Source organism: Mandrillus leucophaeus, unplaced genomic scaffold (genome assembly GCF_000951045.1).
Source record: "Mandrillus leucophaeus isolate KB7577 unplaced genomic scaffold, Mleu.le_1.0 Scaffold142, whole genome shotgun sequence".
NCBI classification, from domain to species: Eukaryota; Metazoa; Chordata; class Mammalia; order Primates; family Cercopithecidae; genus Mandrillus; species Mandrillus leucophaeus.
Window position 1 is genome coordinate 3,393,163 of NW_012101388.1, and position 22,471 is coordinate 3,415,633.

Here is a 22,471-nt window from a genome sequence, read left to right on the forward strand (position 1 = left end):
GGTTTCACTGTGTTAGCCAGGATGGTCTCGATCTCCTGACCTCGTGATCCACCCGTCTCGGCCTCCCAAAGTGCTGGGATTACAGGCTTGAGCCACCATGCCCGGCCTTTAATATATTATTGTAAGGAATATCTGCTTTTTAAATTACAATATTTGTACCTCTTCAGACAGTAAAAGTAAACCAATGATTGGTGATAAGGAGGAGAAGATCAACAGTGGAATAGAGACAGGATATCTTCTCCTCTTACTGATTTGAATAATATCCCTCTATATTCTCTCTCCTCAAACAGCCCACTTTCCTTCTATTCCTGGGATGACCGAGGTTCTTTCTCCCTCAGGTCTTTCTCCTTCCTTACATTGCACGAAACTTCAATGGTCCTTGTCACTTGGCTTAGTGCCTTGACCCTACCAAACATTTTTGTCAAATTTAAGCCAACAGCACACGTAACTTCAGAAAGAGGCTTAGGGTCATCTAAACCATGCTGGGTGCAAATAGGGGACATGTCTAAGGCTCTTCAGGTTCAGGCTTTAGATGAGCACTGATTCACACGGAAGAATGGGGGACTTTTACACTCCCAGGGTTACTCACTTTCGTTGCGTTTTGCAGCATTCACTGAAAATAACTATTTTCTTTTTTCACTTGCAGGATGAAAAGCATCTGGTCCCACCCCTGGATATGATCGACCTTCATATACGGTGTATTATACATGGTGAGTAACCATCTCAAATTCCTTCTTTGAAGTAACAAACCTAAGAAAACAATTAACCCTATTTATAGAGTTTTTCATAATTTGTTTCCCAAATTAGAATGTTACTTATGACTAGGTCATGAACTCACTTCAAATTTTCTACTTCTCTTTCAAGATGGAGAGCCACTGATTGAATACAGAACTGGTGTGTGATCCATGCCAATGAAAAAAGAATTACCCTCCTTCTCGTTGCATTCTGCACTCTGGGCTACACTTCTAACTGCCATGATTTTTATAATAACAGAACTCACTCCTGGGTCATCATTTACTGCTGTACCTCTGAACACAGTTAGGTTTATGAAGAGCTTACGAAGGCACTAGGAACTAAGAGTTTTAAAATCTGAATATTGACATAGCAGAAGGCTTCAGATTAGATGGATCGTTTCAACTTTTTTATTTCTAGCATTATCTTTAAAGAACAATGTTGGTCAATAATACATAATAAATCTTTAATCTTGTTGTTGGTTAGTTGTTGCCACCTTGCTCTCCACCCTCTTGTCCCTTATCTCAGTAGCCATCTCCGCGACCTGCAAAGATGAAAAGGGAAAGCAGGAGGTGGAAACTGGTCAGGAGCCTTCTGGTTTATCAGTCATACTTGCAAAGGTCAAATGTGCAAAGCATCAGAAGACAGTGGTTAGAGTGAGATTCTACACGCTCTCAATGAGGAATAAAGGTAAGTTCAATATTTCATGAAACAAAAAAGTTTTTTTAATTTATTATAAAGGAATGTTTCTGTAGCTACTTTTTTATTAGTATTCAATACGAGGACTTGAAATAATGTTACTTCTGATAATAGAGTGCTTAAAATTTTACTTTTTTTTGCAATCTAAAAGCTCCCTCTTCTGACCATGTGGAGTAATTCTTTATAGGCTCTTTTTTAAAATGTTCTTTATATTTTTTTTATTTTGTATATATTCTACTTTAAAAACCTTCATAAGTCTTAATAGTAAGAACAAGCAAATCTGAAATTATAAAAAAAACACCTTGTGCTCAAACCTTGGACTGAAAACATAGCAATTACAAGTTTTACATTATTGTTTTCCTCCAAAGTTACAGTAAGTTGTATTTCTAAGACAATAAGAATCCCTTGTCTTGAGTAGTAATTATAAGCTGCTTTTTGTGGCAAATATTGTGTTATTGAATCACCAGTGGTGGGGCAGACTCTTTGGTTTTTACAAAATGACATGATTGTATATAATATAAGTCAAATACAGAAAATCTTGAAAATATACAAATAGATTTAATTCACGGCACATTAATTCAGCTATTAGCATCTTTAAAAATACATCTTTTGTGGCTGCATAATATTCTATGATAAACATATATTACAGCTTTCGTAAATAATCACATATACTTATATCCAGTTATAATGATGGAAATATCATTACACTAACATAACTTTATAAAGTCGCTTGCAGAAGCATTATGCAAACTTACAATTCTGTAGACTGTACAGGAGTTCTCACCATGTCCTCCAGAATTCTTAGCATTTTAAATATTTACCAAATTTATTAATTTTAAAAATGCTATTTAAAGTTTTATTAGAGTCATATAAAAATGTTATTCATCTAGTTATTTTGGCCATTCTTCTTATTATTGTACTTCTTTGTGAATTAACTTTGTGTTCATTAAACATTTTTCTAAGAGGGTATTCAAGATTTATTTGGGAATTTCAGTAGTCCCTCATATGTTCATTAAATATTTTATTATTGTGTTCTTTAACTCTAACTTATTATGTTTTGTAATACAAAGGAGATTTTAACATGTCATATAGTCAAATCCACATTCCTGAATGGATATATTTATTCCCATATTATATTCATTAATTTTTGGTATGATTGTTTATAGTTAGTGTTGTAATTCATCTAGAATTAATTTTGTTGAATACTGTAAATACATAAATAGCATTATATTTTCCTAACAGTTAATGCTCAACAACATTTAATAAATAAATTCATATTTATTCAATTGATTTTAATACCAACTGGATTATACACTATAAACTTCTGTGCATGTACCTATTTCTGGTTTTATTATTTTCATTTATTGATTTCTCCATCTAGTCAGCTATATTAAGCATTTTAACAGTATAGTTAAGTCACTTTTTATTATCCCTGCTTTTCAAAATATTTTTGCTGTTTCGAACATTGATAATTTTAAATTTTAGAACCATTTTGCCAAGTTTTTAAAAATTTCTATGATTTCTAAGTTTTTTGTTGGAATTGCATTAAATTTGAGAAAAATTGATATTCACACAATCCTGAGTCTTTACATCTAAGAGTAAGGACTAAATCTTCATTTCTTCATATCACTTCAAGTTTTATGCTATAATGCATAAAGATTCTTACGTATATAGGCACTTGCTTCTTAAGTCTATTTGAGTCATCTTATATTACTATCTGTAAACTCTATCCTTAGTAAACTCTTTTAACTAGTATATAGGAAAGTTTTATTCATTTTTTAATTTTTTTTTATCAGGACCATTATAGAACTCTGTGAGAATTCTTCAGGTATTTTTCCCATTTTATTGTTGAAATTCCAAATGTTCATAGGGAAAACTGAATTTTTGTTCCCTTTCATAATATTCCCATGTTTCATAATTTTTTCCAGATACTCATTGATCTCTTTTTATATGAAGGCTTGTGTATTTCTTCAGCTCATAAAAGTCCTTATTTCATATCTTCAAATAATTCCATTTTTTTAGTCTTTTATTCAGAAACGTTGATTTTGTATATATTGAAACTCCAAATCTGTTCTATCTGCTATTTCTCTCTGATCTGTTTCTTTTCTCCACCCACTTTGTTTGTGCTCTGTTAGGATCCTCAAGTGAGTTTTCTAGCCAGTAAGTAAAAATTCTGCAGTGTTGGTTCTGTTCTTTAATGACGAAATGCAGTTGTAAATTCTAAAATTGCATTTTTAATTTTCTTAAATTATTTCACTTCATTCAGATTCCTTTTGGCATGTTTTTAGTTTTCAGATAGCTCCTGTTTTACCTCAGCCTCATGGGATTCCGTGTCATTTTTCACGTCTTCTATTAAAAAAAAATAACTCCTCTTGTCTTATATTTTAGTGAGATCATAAAGCAGGTATTGCGCAAATATAATTTATCTTCTGTAATAAATCTCTTCAAAACTAGTTCCTTCCCTGGATGTGGAATACTATGTCCCTCTCCTTATTTTGAGCTGCAAAAATCTTTTCACAGGCCTCCTGTTGGCTGTTTTCTATTTACACATCCTTGAGAAAGGAGAGGCCCCTCCTAGCCTCGTGCTTGCCTGTAAATAGAGTAGGAGGATTATCCTTGTGTCTCCTCACTATCCATCTGCTTGCTGTTAGAAATCGTCTCTCAAATTTTAAGCTCAAAAGGGGTATTTTTTTTGTCATCCTTGCTGTTTTAATTTAAAATTGCTTTGCCCTTTTAGTAAAGCCAGCAGCCTAAAAGAAATAGGGAAGATTCGTAGCCATGATCAGTCAAGGCCAATTCTGCTCAATCTCTTCTCTGCGTGGCTCAGAGGTCAGTTTTCTGTATCCAGATTTGTTTGTCCTGGTCTCTACGACAGGTACACAGATTGAGGCTTCTTTGGAGTCTGCTTGCCCAGAAAGAAATTCTTTTTTTTTTTTTTTTTTTTTGAGACGAAGTCTTGCTCCGTCCCCCAGGCTGGAGTACGGTGCAGCTCACTGCAAGCTCCACCTCCCGGGTTCAAGCGATTCTCCTGCCTCAGCCTCCCAAGTAGCTGGGAATACAGGCACCTGCCAACACACTTGGTTTAATTTTGTATTTTTAGTAGAGATGAGATTTTGCCATGTTGCCCAGGGTGGTCTTGAACCCCTGATTTCAAGTGATCTGCCCCCCTTAGCCTCCCAAAGTGCTGGGATTACAGGTGTGAGTTTGGCCCAGGAAGAAATTTTGCTTTACCAAGGGAAGGCTCGCTGCTTAGGGGGATGCCTGGCTCACCACCGGCTCTCTGCCTGGTTCAGTCATGCTGGAAGCTCCGGACATCCTGGAGGATCTGCCCTGGGCTGATCCTTACTCCCCAGCAGCAGAAGTGATTCTGAGGGTGTTGTGCTCTCTGCCCACTGTCGACCCTCACCCCTCCCTTCACCACTCCAAATAAGGGAATATCCATGGGGTGCTGCCAGGACTTGCTTTCCTTAATTTCCATGTTTGTATCATCTCAGAAGGGAACCTTGTGAAACAGTCTTCATCAGTGTTTTTGTTCAATTATCCTCCAATTGCTCTCTTCCAGCAGAAGTTATTTGCACTTTCTCTCAGATGATAGACTCTTTTCCCTAGTTTTCAGTAATAACATTTCTTTTAGTTTGCTATCATTTTGGCCATTTCACAGGAGATCTAGGAGGAGATCAATGAAATGCCTGGACTCCATCAAGTTTCATCTTACCAAAATGCCATTCATTCAATTCTTCTCCCACAGACACCAGGTATAGCTGGGGATTTGCATTCCCCTGGTCCAGAATCCCTTCAGTGGAAAACTATTTCCCCTTTTTTCGCAATTGAGAGTACTTTTCTATTTCTCATATTCTGTGTGCACGTCTTTCCAATTAAACTGTAACTTCTCTGAGTAAAGGTGGGGTGACCAATGCCTCCTGGTTTTGCTAGAACCTCTCCTGTTTTGAAACCAAAAATCTCCTGTACCAGAAATCTTGTCAACAGGGATGGGTGACGATGCTGCTCAAGTCAACATATGCTCTATCTTTAAGCCCCTCCCCAGCTCTAATCATTTAAAACTGTCTTGCCTATAGCAGAAGTTAATGACACATATATTAAATGAGTCACTTTTCCCCATGACTACAACCCCCTATGACTACAAGCACATATTAATAGGGTAGGATTGGCTGGGTGCTGTGGCTCATGCCTGTTATCCCAGCACTTGGGAAGCCGAGGTAGGTGGATCATTTGAGGTCAGAAGTTTGAAACCAACCTGGCCAATGTGGTGAAACCCCATCTCTACTAAAAATACAAAAATCAGCCAGGCTTGGTGGTACATGCCTGTAATCCCAGCTACTCGGGAGGCTGAGGCGGGAGAATGGCGTGAACCCGGAAGGCGGAGATTGCAGTGAGCCGAGATCGCACCACTGCACTTCAGTCTGGGTGACAGAGCGAGACTCTGTCCCAAAAAAATAAATAAATCAAATAAATATAAAAATAGGGTAGGATTAGCCTGCAACTGCTAACCAGAGCAGCTAAGTGAACTAACTGGCAGTCAGGTATATTCATGTGGGGAAGTCGTGAACTTCTTGTAATAAATAAAGTAGCCTGCTTGATTATCTCTAGACACTTACACATTTTTTTTAAAGTCCTCTTCGCTGGAGTGGATTCAGACATACTTACTAATAGCAAAGTATGGGTGAAATGATTCCGTTAAGGCTAATATTTTTATAGACTCGCTATGATGCCATTCAGTAGATATGCAAAATATATTTTCCAAAAGCATTGGTGCCTCAGGCTGTCCTCCACGGCCATTTAAAACATTATATTGAATTGCTTACTGGATGTGTGATAATACACTAAATGTGCTTTGAGACATGTTCTCTGTCCTAAAGAAGATTTTGTTCAGAAGGAGTGGTTAAGAGCTGTGACTGTTTACTGCTTCCCCACAGCCAACTCAAAATCAGCCCAAGTACATCCTTAATGAAATGTATTCTGAGCAGCTTCTCATTTCTTAAATATTTTAAATGACTTTCCCTCTTTCAATAGGCAGAACAAGTCTTGCTCTCGGCATAATCACTGCACGCAAGCCACAGAGAGCTCACTTGAGAGGAGAACATTCACTGGGCCCTTGGTGAAGATCCACCCCAGTATTATTCACGCCTCACCTCTGTTGGAGGGGTCAAAGACCAGGGGAAAGGAAAACATCCCATCATCCTTAATTTGAAGAATCAGATTAGTCAGCAAATGTTGTTTGTTTGTTTGTTTATTTGTTCGTTTGTTTGAGATAGAGTCTCGCCCTGTCACTCAGACTAAAGTGCAATAGTGCTATCTCAGCTCACTGCAACCTCCACCTCCTGAGTTCAAGTGATTCTCCTGCGTCACCCTCCTGAGTAGCTGGGACTACAGGCACCCGCCACCACACCCAGCTAATTTTTTGTATTTTTAGTAGAGAAGGGGTTTTACCATGTTGGCCAGGATGGTCTCGATCTTCTGACCTCATGATCCACCCGCCTCAGCCTCCCAAAGTGCTGGGATTACAGGCCTGAGCCGCCATGCCTGCCTGGCCTAGTCAGCAAATGTTTTACAAACCATAACAATACGCAGGAGACAAACTCATGAAAGCAGCCACGCAGTTGCTGTTGAAAAGAACGTGAAACTAGAAAAGGCACCCAGTAAGCACCAAAGAGAAATGAGGAGAAACAAAACTTGTGAGAAAAGCCAAAGGAGGTGACATGGGTGAAATTATCCTAAGGGAAATGTTGGTTTTTCAAACATATTTAAGTTTCCTAAGGGCAGAAATTGTGCCTTATGAACGAATCCATTTTTATTCTTATACCTCAGTGCACCCAATGCATAGGAGTGGTTTTGTGTGGAAATAAGAGATCAAGTTAAATAAATACCACTATCAGGGCAGAGAGTCTCTACTTAAATAATTTTAAAAGCCCTTTCAATATAGCACAGATTATACAAGCTTTTTCTCTGGAAAACTATGTAGGTGTGTGTTTACCTCCTTAACAGGACTTGGAAATTAATCACGTATTGATTATGGAGTGACTAATTAATCATTGAACCAAACTTCCCACAACTGTGTCACCTGCCTTCAGATATGTCTAAATATAGCAACACGGGGGCCGAGTGTGGTGAAATGAAGCAGATTTTATGTTAGCACATGAGCTTTGCAGACCAATGGTCTGATTTGAACCCCAGGTCTGTCACTTTCCAGCTGAGTAGCCTTGAACATTACTTGACCTCTGTAAACCTCAGTTTCCTGATTTGCAAAATGAGGATAATAATAACTCCCTGGCACAAGGATAGCTTTATGGACATGGGACCTGTGCCATCGCACAGAAGGGCCCACACTGGATCTGAAGTTCTACTGTACTCCTCCTGAAATTTTTAGTAACGGTTATCTTTGAACTTGTGTTTTGCACACAAAGTCCAACGAAACAGTGGAGCATCCATGCGGGCCGAGAGAGACCCTTGCTGCCCCATGTGCACACTGTGTGGGCAATGCTCCATGAGCACAGAACTCAGGTGAGCACACAGTGTTTGGGAGTTTGAAGAGACCCAAAGGAAAGAAAAGGAAAGCATATATTATGTCTATCAGTAAGCACAGGACAGACGGCCCAGAGAGGTCGCACCTTCTATTTGAACCAGAACTTGCTTTCAATTCAGAAAAAGGCAATGATGTTCCAAGAAACATGAAAAACCAGGGAACACTATCATGTTATTTGTCACTCATTTATTTCCCTGTATTAGTCACCCACTTAGTTGACAATGACCACGTAGTAGAAAAGGGAAAGACAGGGCAGCACATACCTCCTTTTCTTGTCAGTCCTGCCTTATTCATAAGTAAGTCAATGGCAGAAAGTGTTGGTAAATGCTAATCAAGATGTGAATTAAAGATAGTTGAGTTAGTTTTGTGCAGCATTTCCACTGGTCTGGTAAGAAAGAAATACATACACCTGTGTAAGCTACGAAACATAAATGGTGTCGTGTCAGTGATTCCACATACAAGTTAAATGCTCTAATATTTGCATTTAAAACTGGCATCATACAACATAAAGATGAATGATACAATTCAGGCAGATAATTTACATTTTTATTTTTTTACTTATAACATCAAAAAGCAAATAAAAAATACCATGACACATAAAGAGAGACTGCAGAGGAAAGGAAGAAGCTTCATATTTCAGTACCATTATCACATCATTTTCTGAATACTTGAGCAAGGGGCCCCACATTTTCATTTTGCACCAAGTCCTGCAAGGGATCGCTAGTGGCACATATTGATCAATTGAAAAAAGCAGGTATTTTTCTCACATAACCCTTTCGGGTAACATTTCCTCAATTTGCCTGATCATAAAAATCACCATTAGCACTATTGATAGTAGCACAGATTACACAAACTCTTTTCTGGAGAACCGATATTGTAGGTGTGTGTCTGCATGTTTAACAGGAGCACCAGGAGAATTTTATTATCAAGTAAGTACAGAAAATGCCTCTTTAGAAGAATGAGGTTGTGAGAGATGATATCACAACTTTCTATTATTTGATTCTTAGAATTTTATTCTGTGCTTGGCAACTATTGTAATTTGCCTCTAGTATCTATTGTATCTATGATATTTTCATATTCTACTAAAAAGCTCACTTAATGCTTTCTGCTTTTCAAACACTTAGTGATATTGCCTATAAACTTTTCCACCTAAGTTGAATGATAGCTTCAAAATTGGCCTCTTCCTGCCTATTGAAACATATGCCTCTATTCTCCCAAATGCACGTTTCCATCCATGTCTTTGAGCCCACTATTTGCCCCTTAAGTATTTTCCCCTCTGCCTACTGTGTGCCTGTCTGGAAACAGGCACTCATATGGTTTGGCTGTGTCCCCACCCAAATCTCATCTTGAATTACCACGGGTTGTAAGAGGGACCTGGTGGGAGATAATTGAATCATAAGGGCAGGTCTTTCCCATGCTGTTCTCGTGATAGTGAATAAGTCTCATGACATCTGATGGTTTTATAAGGTGAAGTTTCCCTGCACAAGCTCTCTCTTTTTCCTTGCTCCCATCCATATAAGTCGTGACTTGCTCCTCCTTGCCTTCCACCGTGATTGTGTGGCCTCTCTAGCCATGTGGAACTGTAAGTACACTAAACCTGTCTTTCTTTTGTAAATCACGCAGTCCTGGGTATGTCTTTATCAGCAATCTGAAAATGGACTAACACAGGCACAATCCAGGATAATTCATTTCCTGCCTTTCCCCTACTCCTTACTTCTGTAAATGACATTTCTCAGGCTACTTTGACAAGTTGCTTTCCCTTGGGTTTAGCCAACAGAGAGCCTACAGAGCAGTGGAGGAAAAAAAAAGCCATCATGTGTGTTTGTGCTGTCTCTGTATTCGTCCGTTTTCACACTGCTACATACTACCTGAGACTGGATAGTTTATAAAGGAAAGAGGCTTAATTGACTCACAGTTTAGCATGGTTGGGGAGGCCTCAGGAAACTTATGATCATGGCAGAAGGCAAAGTAGAAGCAAGCACCTGCTTCACAAGGTGGTGGCAAACAGAGAGGAGTGAGCATGGGAAACTGCCCTTTGTAAAACCATTGGATCTAATGAGACTTACCCACTATCATGAGAACAGCATGGGGAAAACCGTCCCCATGATCCAATCACCTCCCACCAGGCCCCTCTCTCTGCATCTGGGGATTGCAATTCGGATTACAATTCAAGATGAGATTTGAGTAGGGACACAGAACCAAACCATATCAGTCTCTATCTCTGGAATTACCTGTATCTTCATGTCTCCTACTTCTGCCTGACAGTCTATCCTTCTGTGATCATAGCTCACCACAGGTAGCTCTGTCTCCTTGGCTCTAGTAACCCCATATTCCCCTTGTGCCCCAGCCCTAAGGTTGGTCCTGTTTTCTGTTGATGTTGACTTTTGGTCACCTTCCTGTCCCTTTTTTTTTATCTGTTTAACTTTTTCAAGACTTCTGCAGCTAATCCTCCCTATTAAATATCACCTCTCATTATACCTGGCACAGGCTTTGTTCTCGTGATGAGGTCCTCCGCCACTGCAATCTTCAAAATGCAAGTTTTCCAAAAATTATGTAACACGTAGTTTTTGAGTATCTTAGGAGGGCATGACACTGAAGATACCAAAACGAAGAAGACATAGTCCCGTTGTCCTCAAGGAACTTACAGTCTCATGGGAGGCAGACAAATCCATGTATGATTACAATATGGTATTTTGGACAAACACATCTGCTTTGGAAGCACACCACATGGACATGAGTCCTGGCTCTACCACTTACTGACTCTGTGAAGGTGGATAAGGCAGGCACCCTTCAAGAAGGATTATGTGCATTGAACTAAAGAGCTAGATTGGGAGGTACTCTTTGTACACATGGGAAATATTTAGGAAGATTGCCCAAGCAAGAGCACTGAGATGCATGAAGAATTTCTGATCAGTTTCAGGGCCACTCTTTAGAACTGTACTTCCATATTTTAGGATGGTGGGAGAAGAAATAAGGAGATGGAAGCAGAAGAATTATTTGGCCAGTAAGGTCATCTGGAATTATTGGTCAACTGGAGAGGGAAAAGAAAGAGTTGAGAAAAATCACAAATTTCTGGTTATTTAGGAAGTCATTCATGACTGCTCAAGAGCTGCCTGATCTTGCTTCTCTCTGAATTTCTCTTGAGTAATGGTTAGCACCAGACAGTAACTCATTTCCTTATCTCTAATTCTGTTATGTATTCATCAGTGACCTCCCTCCACCCAGATCAAGAAATGGAGCCTTAAAGACAAAAGCAGTACTATATTTTTCTATACCCTAGAATGTTCCCTATAATATTTCATATATAAAGGTATTTAATAGGTTTCTTTGATGAACCTATGTTTTCAAAATATATTTCAAAAATGTTATATCACTATAAGCAAGATTAAGTAACAACGTCAAGAATTCAATAAGGTAACTCTAAATTTTTAGCTTTCCAAAATATCAACTTACTAAATATTAATTATTAAATGGAATAAATATGCAACTTACTTTTGAGTTTGATCTTCTATGGTTTCAGTTTAATTTTACTAACCATCTTTAGTAATAAAGAGCTGCTAATGGCATGATGATTAGAATTCAGAGAACCAATTTGATTGGATTTTCTGATTAAGTAGACTAATGTTAACTATGCAATATGATGCATAATAATCTATCAAACCCCATTTTTTAGCTCTCTTTTAATGGAGGGCTAACTGCATGATTAGAAAATGAAAAATACAGTTTTTCAGGATTCATTTACTGTAAGTTGACTGAAATTGAGTAGAATAAAACCCAAGCCTATTTGCCTTACAGATGCTATTTTCATGTGTATAATAATTATTTCCTAATATTGATTTGAGAAACTGTAATTTGCTTTCACATTTAATCAATGGAGAACAATATTTGGATCAGAATTCTTTTTGAGTAATATCATAATTGCCACATTATAGACCCTTTCTTTCCCTTTTCTTGCTAGCGATATGAGGTTTCTCTTTCCTACTAAACTGTTTAGCCTGTTTGGAATTCATGTGACATTTTACATGGAAAGAAGTGTGAAATGCCACTTTCCATACTGCTACCTTATAAATTATTCATCCCTGCTGTTTATCAGGCAGCTTCTGCTTATAGATAAGAAGTCACCTCTCGTTTGCTGCACACATCATAGGGGCCTAAACAATCAAAAATGGTGTGTAGCCTGCTAACAGAGCAAGGGGAAAATCCAAACAAGAATCGTTTGGAATGAGACTCTTCCATCGTGAAACAAGCCCCACCAATCTTCTTTGACATGCAGTGATAATATTTAGCTTGCTAAAGTGCACAGCTGAAAGAAAGATGCACAGTCTCAATAGAGGACAGACAGAGGGTAAACATTCCCAATCCTGAAGGGTAGCTTTAGTGAATCAGAGGTCAAATGAGCAGCTACTGTTACCCTTTCAAGCAACCTTAGAAATTTCCAAAGCTACAACTATCAAGAAATTCTCTATTTGTTTATTCAATTTTTGGAAAATATGACAGTGATCCTATCCACATTATCTATTATCCATATTGTTTTTCCTGTGTGGAAAACAATTTTCCCACTGTGGTCAGGTTTTGATATGACATATATTTTGATCTAGAATATCCATTTTTTTAACCAACTTAACATAAATCTATTGGTAAAAATATAACAGCATCTTTATGCACTTGAAAGCATAATGGATTACAATGAAGCCTATGAGAGGAACGACTAAATTTATTATGACTTTAAGTGATTGTTAGTGATAAAAATACCACTGAACTAACTAGAACATTTTTGGGCCAGCTCAGTCTTCCCCATAGAGAAACTTTCTTCACTGCTCTTAATTCAATCCTAACTTTGCACGCAGTATAGGATTCGAGTTTATAAATCTCATTCCACATTTTACCAATCCACAAAATGCATATGTTAAGAACATACTCTGTGTGTAACAGTATGTTAAATGAAATACTATGGACAACTGCAAAGAAACGTAAGACACACAGTGGAGGGCCTTCTTAACCGCCTCAGTTTAAGAGAGGCAATTCCCGACCGGGTGCATTGGCTCACGCCTGTAATCCCAGCACTTTGGGTGGCCAAGGCGGGTGGATCACGAGGTCAGCAGTTCGAGACTTGCCTGACCAACATAGTGAAACCCCGTCTCTACTAAAAATACAACAAAATTAGCTGGGTTTGGTGGCAGGTGCCTGTAATCCCAGTGACTTGGGAGGCTGAGGCAGGAGAATCGCTTTAAACCATAAGGCAGAGGTTGCAATGAGCTGAGATTGTGCCACTGCACTCTAGCCTGGGCAATAAGAGCAAAACTCCATCTAAAAAAAAAAAAGAAATAAAGGCAATTCCCATTTATAGATTAAAACAGCTTCCTCATTAGCTAATGGCAGAGTCTGCACCAAAAGTCAAACTTCCACTCTTTAAAGCTAGAGTTGTCCCCATGTCTTCTTTTATGAGACTGCATGCTGCCTGGGCAGATAAAAATGACTCATACAGCCAGGTGCGGTGGCTCACGCCTGTAATCCCAGCACTTTGGGAGGCTGAGGTGGGTGGATCACTTGAGGTCAGGAGTTCGAGACCAGCCTGGCCAACATAGCGAAACTCGGTCTCTACTAAAAATACAAAAATTAGCTGGGCATGGTGGTGCACCTGTAGTCCCAGCTACTTGGGAGGCTGAGGCAGGAGAATCTCTTTAACCTGGGAGGCAGAGTTTGCAGTGAGCCAAGATCATGCCACTGCACTCCAGCCTGGGTAACAGAGAAAGACTATGTCTCAAAAAAAAAAAAAAGACATATACATAGAGATTAGAGTAACACAACATACAGTTTATAAGTAAATAGTATGCTGGAGCTCCAAAGGGAAGTGGGACATTAACAAATCCATAGAAACATTTTATCATGAAGCTCAAATGCAGACTTCCTATGGAAAACAGGCCTTGATCTATGCCTTAAAGAATGGAGAAGAAAGAGTAGGATTCAAGCAGGTACATGAGAATAGGAATAGGAAAGGCAATCTATATGTGTTTGGCTTAATGAATAACTAATGTAATGAAAGGGGCCTTCTTGATTGGGGAAGCTTAAGGAGTAAGTCTAACCATGAGTAATTGAACTTGTTATCAGTGGGCACAATATTAGAAGGCATTGGCCAGGCATGGTGGCTCACGCCTGTAATCCCAGCACTTTGGGAGGCCGAGGCAGGCAGGCGGATCATGAGATCAAGACCATCCTGGCTAACATGGTGAAACTCCATCTCTACTAAAAATACAAAAAATTAGCCGGGTGTGGTGGCAGGCATCTGTAGTCCCAGCTACTCGGGAGGCTGAGGCAGGAGAATGGTGTGAACCCTGGAGGCAGAGTTTGCAGTGAGTCGAGATCGCACCACTGCACTCCAGCCTGGGTGACAGAGGGAGACTCTGTCTCAAAAAAAAAAAAAAGAAGAAGGCATTATGTGACCAGAGTCAACTCTCCTTGAATGCACATCCACAATTTTTTCATAGAGCACTAGTCACTAATATTCCACACTATATGTGGTTGATGACATCATTTGGCACTGATTCTTCACACCTCCCTGTTCTCATACTTTTTTCCAAACAACTGCTCAGCCACATACCTGCTTTGATGGACCTGATGCTAGAAGAGATGAAGCCTTGAAGAGTTGTGCTTGGTTATTATTCTCTTGCACATCTACAAGCATCATGAGAAGACTGGCTCCTATCAGGTGAAAGATATATGTGGCTGAGTTTCATCAGCCAAGTTTAGCCTAGACCATCTAAGCCTCAGCTGCCTAAGTGAGCACAGCCAAAATGAGCAGAGCCCTCCAGGCAAGCCCAGTTTGGATGGACGAACCCTGCAGAAGCATGAGAAATGCATGTTTACTGTTGTTTGCCACTGACATTTTGTGGTTATTGCAGAGCAAAAATTTATTGATAAACCATGAAAGATATTCAAATGATGCTATTCACTGACTTTTATAACATGGATTAAAATATCCAAAAGTATGAAGGCTAAAAAAAGAGGTCAGCAACATTGTTTTTTAATTTTTTTAACTTTTATTTCAAGTTCAGGTTTGTTACCTAGGTAAACTTGTATCATGGGGGTTTGTCATACAAACTATTTCATCACCCAGTTTTGATGCCTACATTTTATGTACTCACTGCATACAGCTTAATGAAGTGGGGTCTTATGGGGATAGAAAGGATAAAAAACATCACCCTTGTTCTCAGGAAGCTTAAAACTGAGTTGATACTATATGCCACATACATGAGAAAAGAGACAGGAAAATTCACTCAGCTATTTCAATGCAGAAATTGCCTTTCTTGGATCACTGCATATGAGACACTGCCAGGCAGATTAAGAGAAAAGGGAACTAGCTTCAAGGTGTGAGAACGCAAGACATCTGGATGAGGAGAGTGTGTTTTTTGTGGGTGCTTCCACTAACAGCCTGCATGCAAACCATGGCGCTTCAGGGACTCGGGCCACCCCAGACTCCCATTTCTTTAGCGAAAAGAGAAGCCCAGCATGGGGATCCTCCCGATAGGAGCTTTCGCTGGGGAACAAAGTGCGTGTCTAAGAAAATGGGCTTTTCTTATTAGGTAATGACATTCGAGTCAGATTCAAATTGCTAAATACAAATCGTAACAAATCAAGGTTACCATCAAGCAGGTTTATAATTGTCACTTTTAAAAAGCTGCTCTAAATAGATTCCCTTTGAGCATTATAATGAGAACGAGGAATTTAGGAAGAGCTCTAACAGGTGCCAAAAATTAGGATCCACTTATGCTCCACGAGAAGAGAAGTGACAGCAACTTGGACATAAGGGCATTAAAAGGGGCCCATGCTCCTTTTCTCTGAGTTCCCATGTGCAGGTCAACACCACTTGGTTCTTTACCAAGGGCAAGACTTGCCAGACAGGGCTAGTGCGTAAAGTTCCTGGTGTGACTGTTAGTGCTGTCATGTACTTTTTCTCTTGGCTGTTTGTCTCAAAGTTAATAGCACGTACAGTGTATTGAAGACTATAGATTTTAAATGCATATTGCCTAGGTAAAGACCAGACGGTATGAGAACTTGGGAAGAAACACTATTGCCGGAAATCAGAAGTGTCAGGCACACTAATAGAATTATAGCCAGCGGGAACAATGGGGTATCACAGTGAGGTTTCTGAAGAGCCAGCCTTAAGTGGACCAGGAAATCCATTAGGGGAAAGCAAGCGGAAGCTGCAAAGACAGTGGTGGGAGAGCTCCTCCGTAGCCCCTGTCTGGGGTGAGGAATGTCTGCATTTTCACCACTTCTTTGGCTAAACATTCTAAAGGTCACTTTAAAAATATTTATTAAAGGGGAGGGGAGTAAAAAATTTAAAAAAGAAAATTAAAGTAGGATGATAAAGGGAAGGTGAATGGCTAAAGAGACTAAAGATTAAGGACAAGGTAAGGGAAAATTTAATGGAGTAAAATTTTTAACACAATTTAAAAACCCAATAATATTAAAAAGTTAAACTTTAACCATCAAATCAAGCATGAGTTAGAAAGTTCTAAATGTTTTATCTGGAATTTTTTTCAAATATTTTAGAAACAAGAATTTTAAAAGGAGAAAGATTAAAATGAAAGAAAAGAGAAACAAGAAGCCTAAAGAATGAACAGATGAAGTTAACTGAAATGGAAACAGAAAATAAGTATATAATAATCAGCATTTAGAAAGAGAACAGAAAGTTCTAAAACTGTGTTGAGAAACTAATAAAACAAAACAGATCATTAAAGAAACAATATAGTCAGTGTCGGGGAGAAAGAGGGAACAAGACTGGAAAGGGGGATAGGTTGAGGATAGATATAGAACTCACACTGTCAACAGGCCAGTTATGTGAATTCCTGGTTAAACTTTGTGCAATCCATTTCTGTCTCTGCCACTGTAGCTACCCAAAGGATTCTCCTTGCCCACTGCCCAGATAGAGCCTATTTATCTAGACAGGGGAACTGCAACAGAGAAAGAATGCATTTCACACAGAGCCAGCTAAATGAGAAACTGGGGTTTTGTTACTCAAATCAGTCTCCCAGAAAATGTGGAGACTGAGGTTTTTTAAGGATCATTTGGCAGGAGTGGGGAGTGTTGATTGGTTGGGCCATGGATGAAATCATTGGGGCTGTTGGTAGGTTCTTTCTGTTGTCTTCTATCCCTGTTCTGTTGTCTTCTGTTCCTGATTTAGCCAGATTACCAGTCTAGGTGGTGCCATCTGGTGCATCAGAATGGCAATGTCTGAAAAAAATGTCTCGAGCACCAATTTACAACAGTGATGTTATCCCTAGGAGCAATTGGAGAAGTTAGGAATCTTGTGACCTTTGGCTGTATGACCCCTAAAGCATAATTTCTAATCTCGTGGCCAATTTGTTAGTCTTACAAAGGCAATCTGGTCCCCAGGCAAAAAGGGATTTTAGTTTAGGAAAGGACTTTCATCACATTTGTTTCAAAGTTAAAGTATAAACTAAATTTCTCCCAAAGTTAGTTTGGCCTAGTCTCAGAAAGGAACAAAGGCAGCTTGGAGGTGAGAAGCAAGATGGAGTCAATTAGGTCAGATCTCTTTCACAGTCATAATTTTCTCACCGTTTTAATTTTTGCAAAGGCAGTTTCACCCCTCACAGACATATTCCTCTTAAAACCTCAGGACCAAGATTAAAAGAGGCCACTTTTCCCTCCACCTTCATCATAGCCATGCTGTTTTTTTATTTGTTTGTTTTTGGGTTTTTTTCCCCAGCTTGCCCAGAGAAGAGGCTTGCCAAACCATGTGGTCGTGTCCACCCAGAGGATGCAGCTTTCTCCACTGTGTACAAGGGCGTTATATGGGCTAGCTGTCGCCCCAGATGTTTTTTTAAATTGTTCACATCATCTCACATAATATTTTCACAGTTTGGGCTTTTCAAAATTGAACTTCCTAAGTACTTAACTACTCAAATTCTTTTAATCCAATATTTATATGAATACCCAAAATAATCAAGAAATGAAATCAAACAAGTATGCTAAACAAAAGCCATTTGAGTTTCACAATAAATAGTCATTTTATGTGCGGCAAATAAACCCAGGGAATTACTAATGTTGGTATCTTTTGAGAACATTTTTTTCCTTTGTGACTTTGGTTTATGCAAATAACTATATCTTATGAGCTCATATCCTGAAGCTACAACTTGATGCCTGAGGATTGATTCTTGTATTCCCTTTAATCTTCCTCCAGTCTGACCTGGTACTTACATAGTTTAATCCTTGCATTAATATTTTAATATAGATTTGATTTGGATTGAAATGAGCAAGAAGATTCACTGGAATCTATCTAAAGAGATTACTTGTGTGATTTCATTTTGCTACATTAGTAGTCTGTGATAGATATACTCTATTTGCAGAGTACATCTACCTTCAAATCAAGTGTCTTGCCAAAAGGCAGTATGACAGCTAAGCTTGAAGTTCATAAAAAACAGCTATTTGGTTCAGGAAAAAAATAAAACAACGCACAACTTTTCACTAAAACCAAGCCTGCTCTTCTTTTCCAGATGGATTATATTGGATAAATGTGTTTATCCCTATTTTCAATACTTAAACACACAGACACACACAGATAATTTGTATCTTGAGACCAATTTCTTTTATCCGTCCAATGAAAAAATTGGACTAGATACTGTTTTTTGTTTTTAAAAAATAAAAAGTTTTCTTTTCCTTTTATTAATAATTCATGGTTATGACAGAAAAGAAAGAGATTTAAAATAAGTGAAGGTCATTCTAGATTTACCAATAAAAAATATTGTTAATATCTTCATATATAGTCTAACAGACATGTTTTGCATATGTGTAAATATACAATTATATCTTTTAAATAATTTTGTACTACATATTGTTTGATAACATCTTTCACTTATCACTGTATTGTTTATATCAGAGATTATCTTTTAATTTAATACACCATAAATTATAAACCTAGCTCCAATTAATGTACTTAAAATTATTTTCTAGTTTCTGCTTTATGAGTAATTCTATGATAATCATCCTTTTATAGATACCTGAACATTTATTCAGTTATTTTTAGAATCACTGCCTGCAAGTAGAATTTGTTTTTAAAAGTACACATATTCTAAATTTAGGTATGTATGAATTTTGAATCACTTGATCAAGTTTTTAAAAAATCTCTTGGGTTTTGCTTGAGGTCTCATTGAATTTGTAGTGTAGGTTAATGATCATTCATTATTAATTGGTTTCGCAGATATGTATCAAGTTCCTGCTATGAACCAGACTAACTGCTAGAGTAGTGGAAAAAAAAAGTCTTCCCTATGGAACATCTGCATAAAAGAGTCAAAACCATGGGGGAGCCATAGCCATGGGCTCCCTAAACGTTTGCTGAAAAATCACTGGCATGGGGCAGATTGGTTCATAGGATAAAAGACATACAAACTTACTTACCATGTATACACAGGAGCCTTCAGGATGAAGATGCAACCCAAAAATAAGATATGATAGGTTATATACCATCCTGAGGCCACAGTAAAGAATGCAGACTCAGAACATGGCCAAAAGCAAGTTATGTTGGTAAATCAGGTTTAGTGGCAAGACAGGGAGAAAAAAAGAAGCTTGGCTGGTAAGAGGAGCCTTGCTATGTAGATGAAGCCTCCCTGAGAGAGAATAGATGGTAAATGTTTCTTTTCAGACTGTTGAAGATCTCAGACTCACGAAGATGTCAGACTCTCAATCCCTCCTGGATCTTGAAAGGTAAGAAACCTACCTGGGGCAAGGGGCGGTGGGGAGGTTGGCTATATAAATGAGGATTCTCTACAGGTGCAAATTTTCCCCACAAAAAATAGCTTTGCAAGGCCACTTCTGTTTGCTGGCCAAGCAGCAGCCATTTCAAAGTATGTCAAAGAAATAAATTTTGGGGTGAAATATTTTAATTTACTTCAAAGTCAGCAAACAGATAAACAACACAAAGTCAGGGTGTGGAGAGTCCTAGATGATAAGAGCTCTCAAGGTAAAGCAAAGAAAGGAGCCAAAGAGTGATGGGATAATATTGTATATAAGATTATTGGAAAGGCTTCTTATATCAATACCGAATCATGAAACTGTCTTTGCAAAAATTATAACAGAAAATTATGACAGTGAAAATGATTTGACCTAACCAACTCCATCTTGCTTCTCACCTCCAAGCTGTCCTTGTTCATTCCAGGGCATAGGACTTTGGGAGGAAGTTAGTTTATAGTTTAGCTTTGAAAGAAAGGTAACAGCCTTTTCCTGAAATAAACTCTCTTCTTGCCTGGGGACCACACTGCGTTTGTAGTCACAATGTAATCACAAGATTAGAAATTATGCCTAGTCATGCAGCTAGAGGCCACAAGGTTCTAAACCTTCCAGTTGCTCCTCAGGATAACATCACTACCATAAAACCTAAGAGGGACGCTGGAGATATTTTCCAGACCCTGCACTAGATGGATCAACTGGTGCCACACAGTTCAATAAAATGGCTCATCTGGTCATGTGACCCTCATCTAAGAATTGACTCAATGCAAAAAGACTGCTTCAGCTTCCTATGATTTAATCTCCAACTCAACCAGTCAATTCTCCCCACCCCATGGCCCCCTACTGTAACCACCCAAGGAGTTCACCTTGCCTGCTGCCTAGACAAAGCCAACTCATCAAGACAGGGGAATTGCAATAGAGAAAGAGTAATTCACACAGAGCCAGCTGTGTGGGAGACGGGAGTTTTATTATTACTCAAATCGGTCTCCCTGAGCATTCAGGCATCAGAGTTTTTAAGGATAATTTGGTGGGTGAAGGAAGACCAGTGAGTTGAGACTGCTGGCTGGTTGGGTCAGAGGTGGAACCATAGGAAATTGAAGCTGTCGCTTGTGCTGAGTCAGTTCTTGGGTGGGGGCCACAAGATGAGTCAGTTTATCGATCTGGGTGATGCCAGATGATCCATCAAGGGCAGGGTATGCAAAATATCTCAAGCACTAATCTTAGGAGCAGTTTATGGAGGGTCAGAATCTTGTAGCCTCCAGCTGCATGACTCCTAAACCATAATTTCTAATCCTGTGACTAATGTTGGTCTAGTCCTCAAGCAAGAAGAAAGTCTGCTTTGGGAAAAGGCTGTTACCATCTTTGTTTAAAGTATAAACTAAGTTGCTCCCAAAGTTAGTTCAGCCTATGCGCGGGAATGAACAAAGACAGCTTGGAGGTTAGACACAAGATGAAGTCAGTTAAGTTAGATCTCTTTCACTGTCTCACTCATAATTTTGCAAAGGCAGTTTCGCTACCAGTCAAATTATCCTCCAAAAACTCCAGTCTCTGAATCCTGGGGGAGATTGATTTGAGTAATAACTCTGTCTCCCACACGGCATGGCCAGCCTCCTGTCGATTAAACTCTTTCTCTACTGCAATAATGTGGATTACTTTTGTTTGTACAGCATGCAGGAAAAAACTTTCAAAAGGTTACAACCAGACACCTGAAGGAAGCAAGGAAGAAAGTCACATGATTGTCAAAGAGAAGAGGAAAGGAGAACACTAAGCTGGATGATGTTCTCTGTTTCTTTGAAAACAGAGAAGATGACAAGTTAGGGAGAGATCAGAGGTCATACTATGAAGCATCTTTGGATAAACGGCAGGGGCTTTGGAATTTCTTTTTTAATGTGAGCATAATCCATTGAAAGGTGTCATGCAGGGAAGTGGCAAAACACTTTTAAAATTTTTCATCTTTTCTTTCTGAAGTAGAGTTCACTCTCCATTTATTCGTCTTCTTTGATATCTCTCAATAGAATGTTGCAGTTTTAGTATTCTCCTATTAAACATTTGTTTAACTTTCTTGTTCTTCTAAATCATAATTTATTTTCATAATTAGTATCTCCGAAATGCCAGAGTTTCTGACTAGGTCTGCTACTCACCACACAAAAAGCCAATCACTGAGACACAAGTATTGACAGGTAAGAAGGCTTTAATCAGGTGCTGCAGCCTAGTTGATGAGAGATTAGTCTCAAATCCACCTCCCTGATGGACTAAAATCTGGGGATTATGTAGTAGAGAAGAAATGTGACTATATCTGAGAAAATAGGAATCGGGGAAGGATAAGCAAGAGGAGTTGGTCAACAAGACACAGGTGGTCAGTTAGGCCACCATGATGGGTGAGGGGTCTGGCATCCCATTGTCTAGATGTGGTGATCTCGGTGATCTCAATGATCTCGTGAGTTTTAGCTCCTTGATACTATCTGGGAGGCCTGAGGGTTGGTTTCCTAAGAAACGAACTCAGGTAAGAGAGAAATGTCACTTTCTTTAGTTTCATGACTAGGAAGGTCAATTTCTATGTTTATTTAAAAAAACCCATAAACATCAGTTCTGTGGGACAATTGGGTCGGTTTCATCAGCATTTTAGCAAAAAACATCTTATAGGTCCCGTCAGTAGTTAATTCTCAGGTTCTGTGAACGCTGTGTTGTACCAATGATTCATAAGTAAGTCTCTGCAGATCCATTCAAGAACATAAGTTTCTAGGGAGCTAGGGA

The 22,471-nt window shown here is 38.8% G+C and overlaps 1 protein-coding gene across 2 annotated transcripts in view; it reads left to right on the forward strand.

The window, feature by feature from the left end:
• Positions 1-21,778, forward strand: part of LOC105535148 (putative uncharacterized protein encoded by LINC00305) — a 78,262-nt gene extending 56,484 nt beyond the window's left edge. The window contains exons 2-4 of one of the 2 annotated variants that reach the window (XM_011974142.1): positions 647-710; positions 1,264-1,422; positions 21,385-21,778. In XM_011974142.1, the coding sequence (XP_011829532.1) occupies positions 677-710; positions 1,264-1,422; positions 21,385-21,485 (294 nt within the window). In that variant the 5' untranslated portion in view covers positions 647-676 and the 3' untranslated portion in view covers positions 21,486-21,778. Of the gene's footprint in view, positions 1-646; positions 711-1,218; positions 1,423-21,384 lie in introns of those variants that run through there. The other variant, XM_011974141.1, reaches the window with a different exon arrangement.
• The last annotated feature ends 693 nt before the right edge of the window (positions 21,779-22,471 follow it).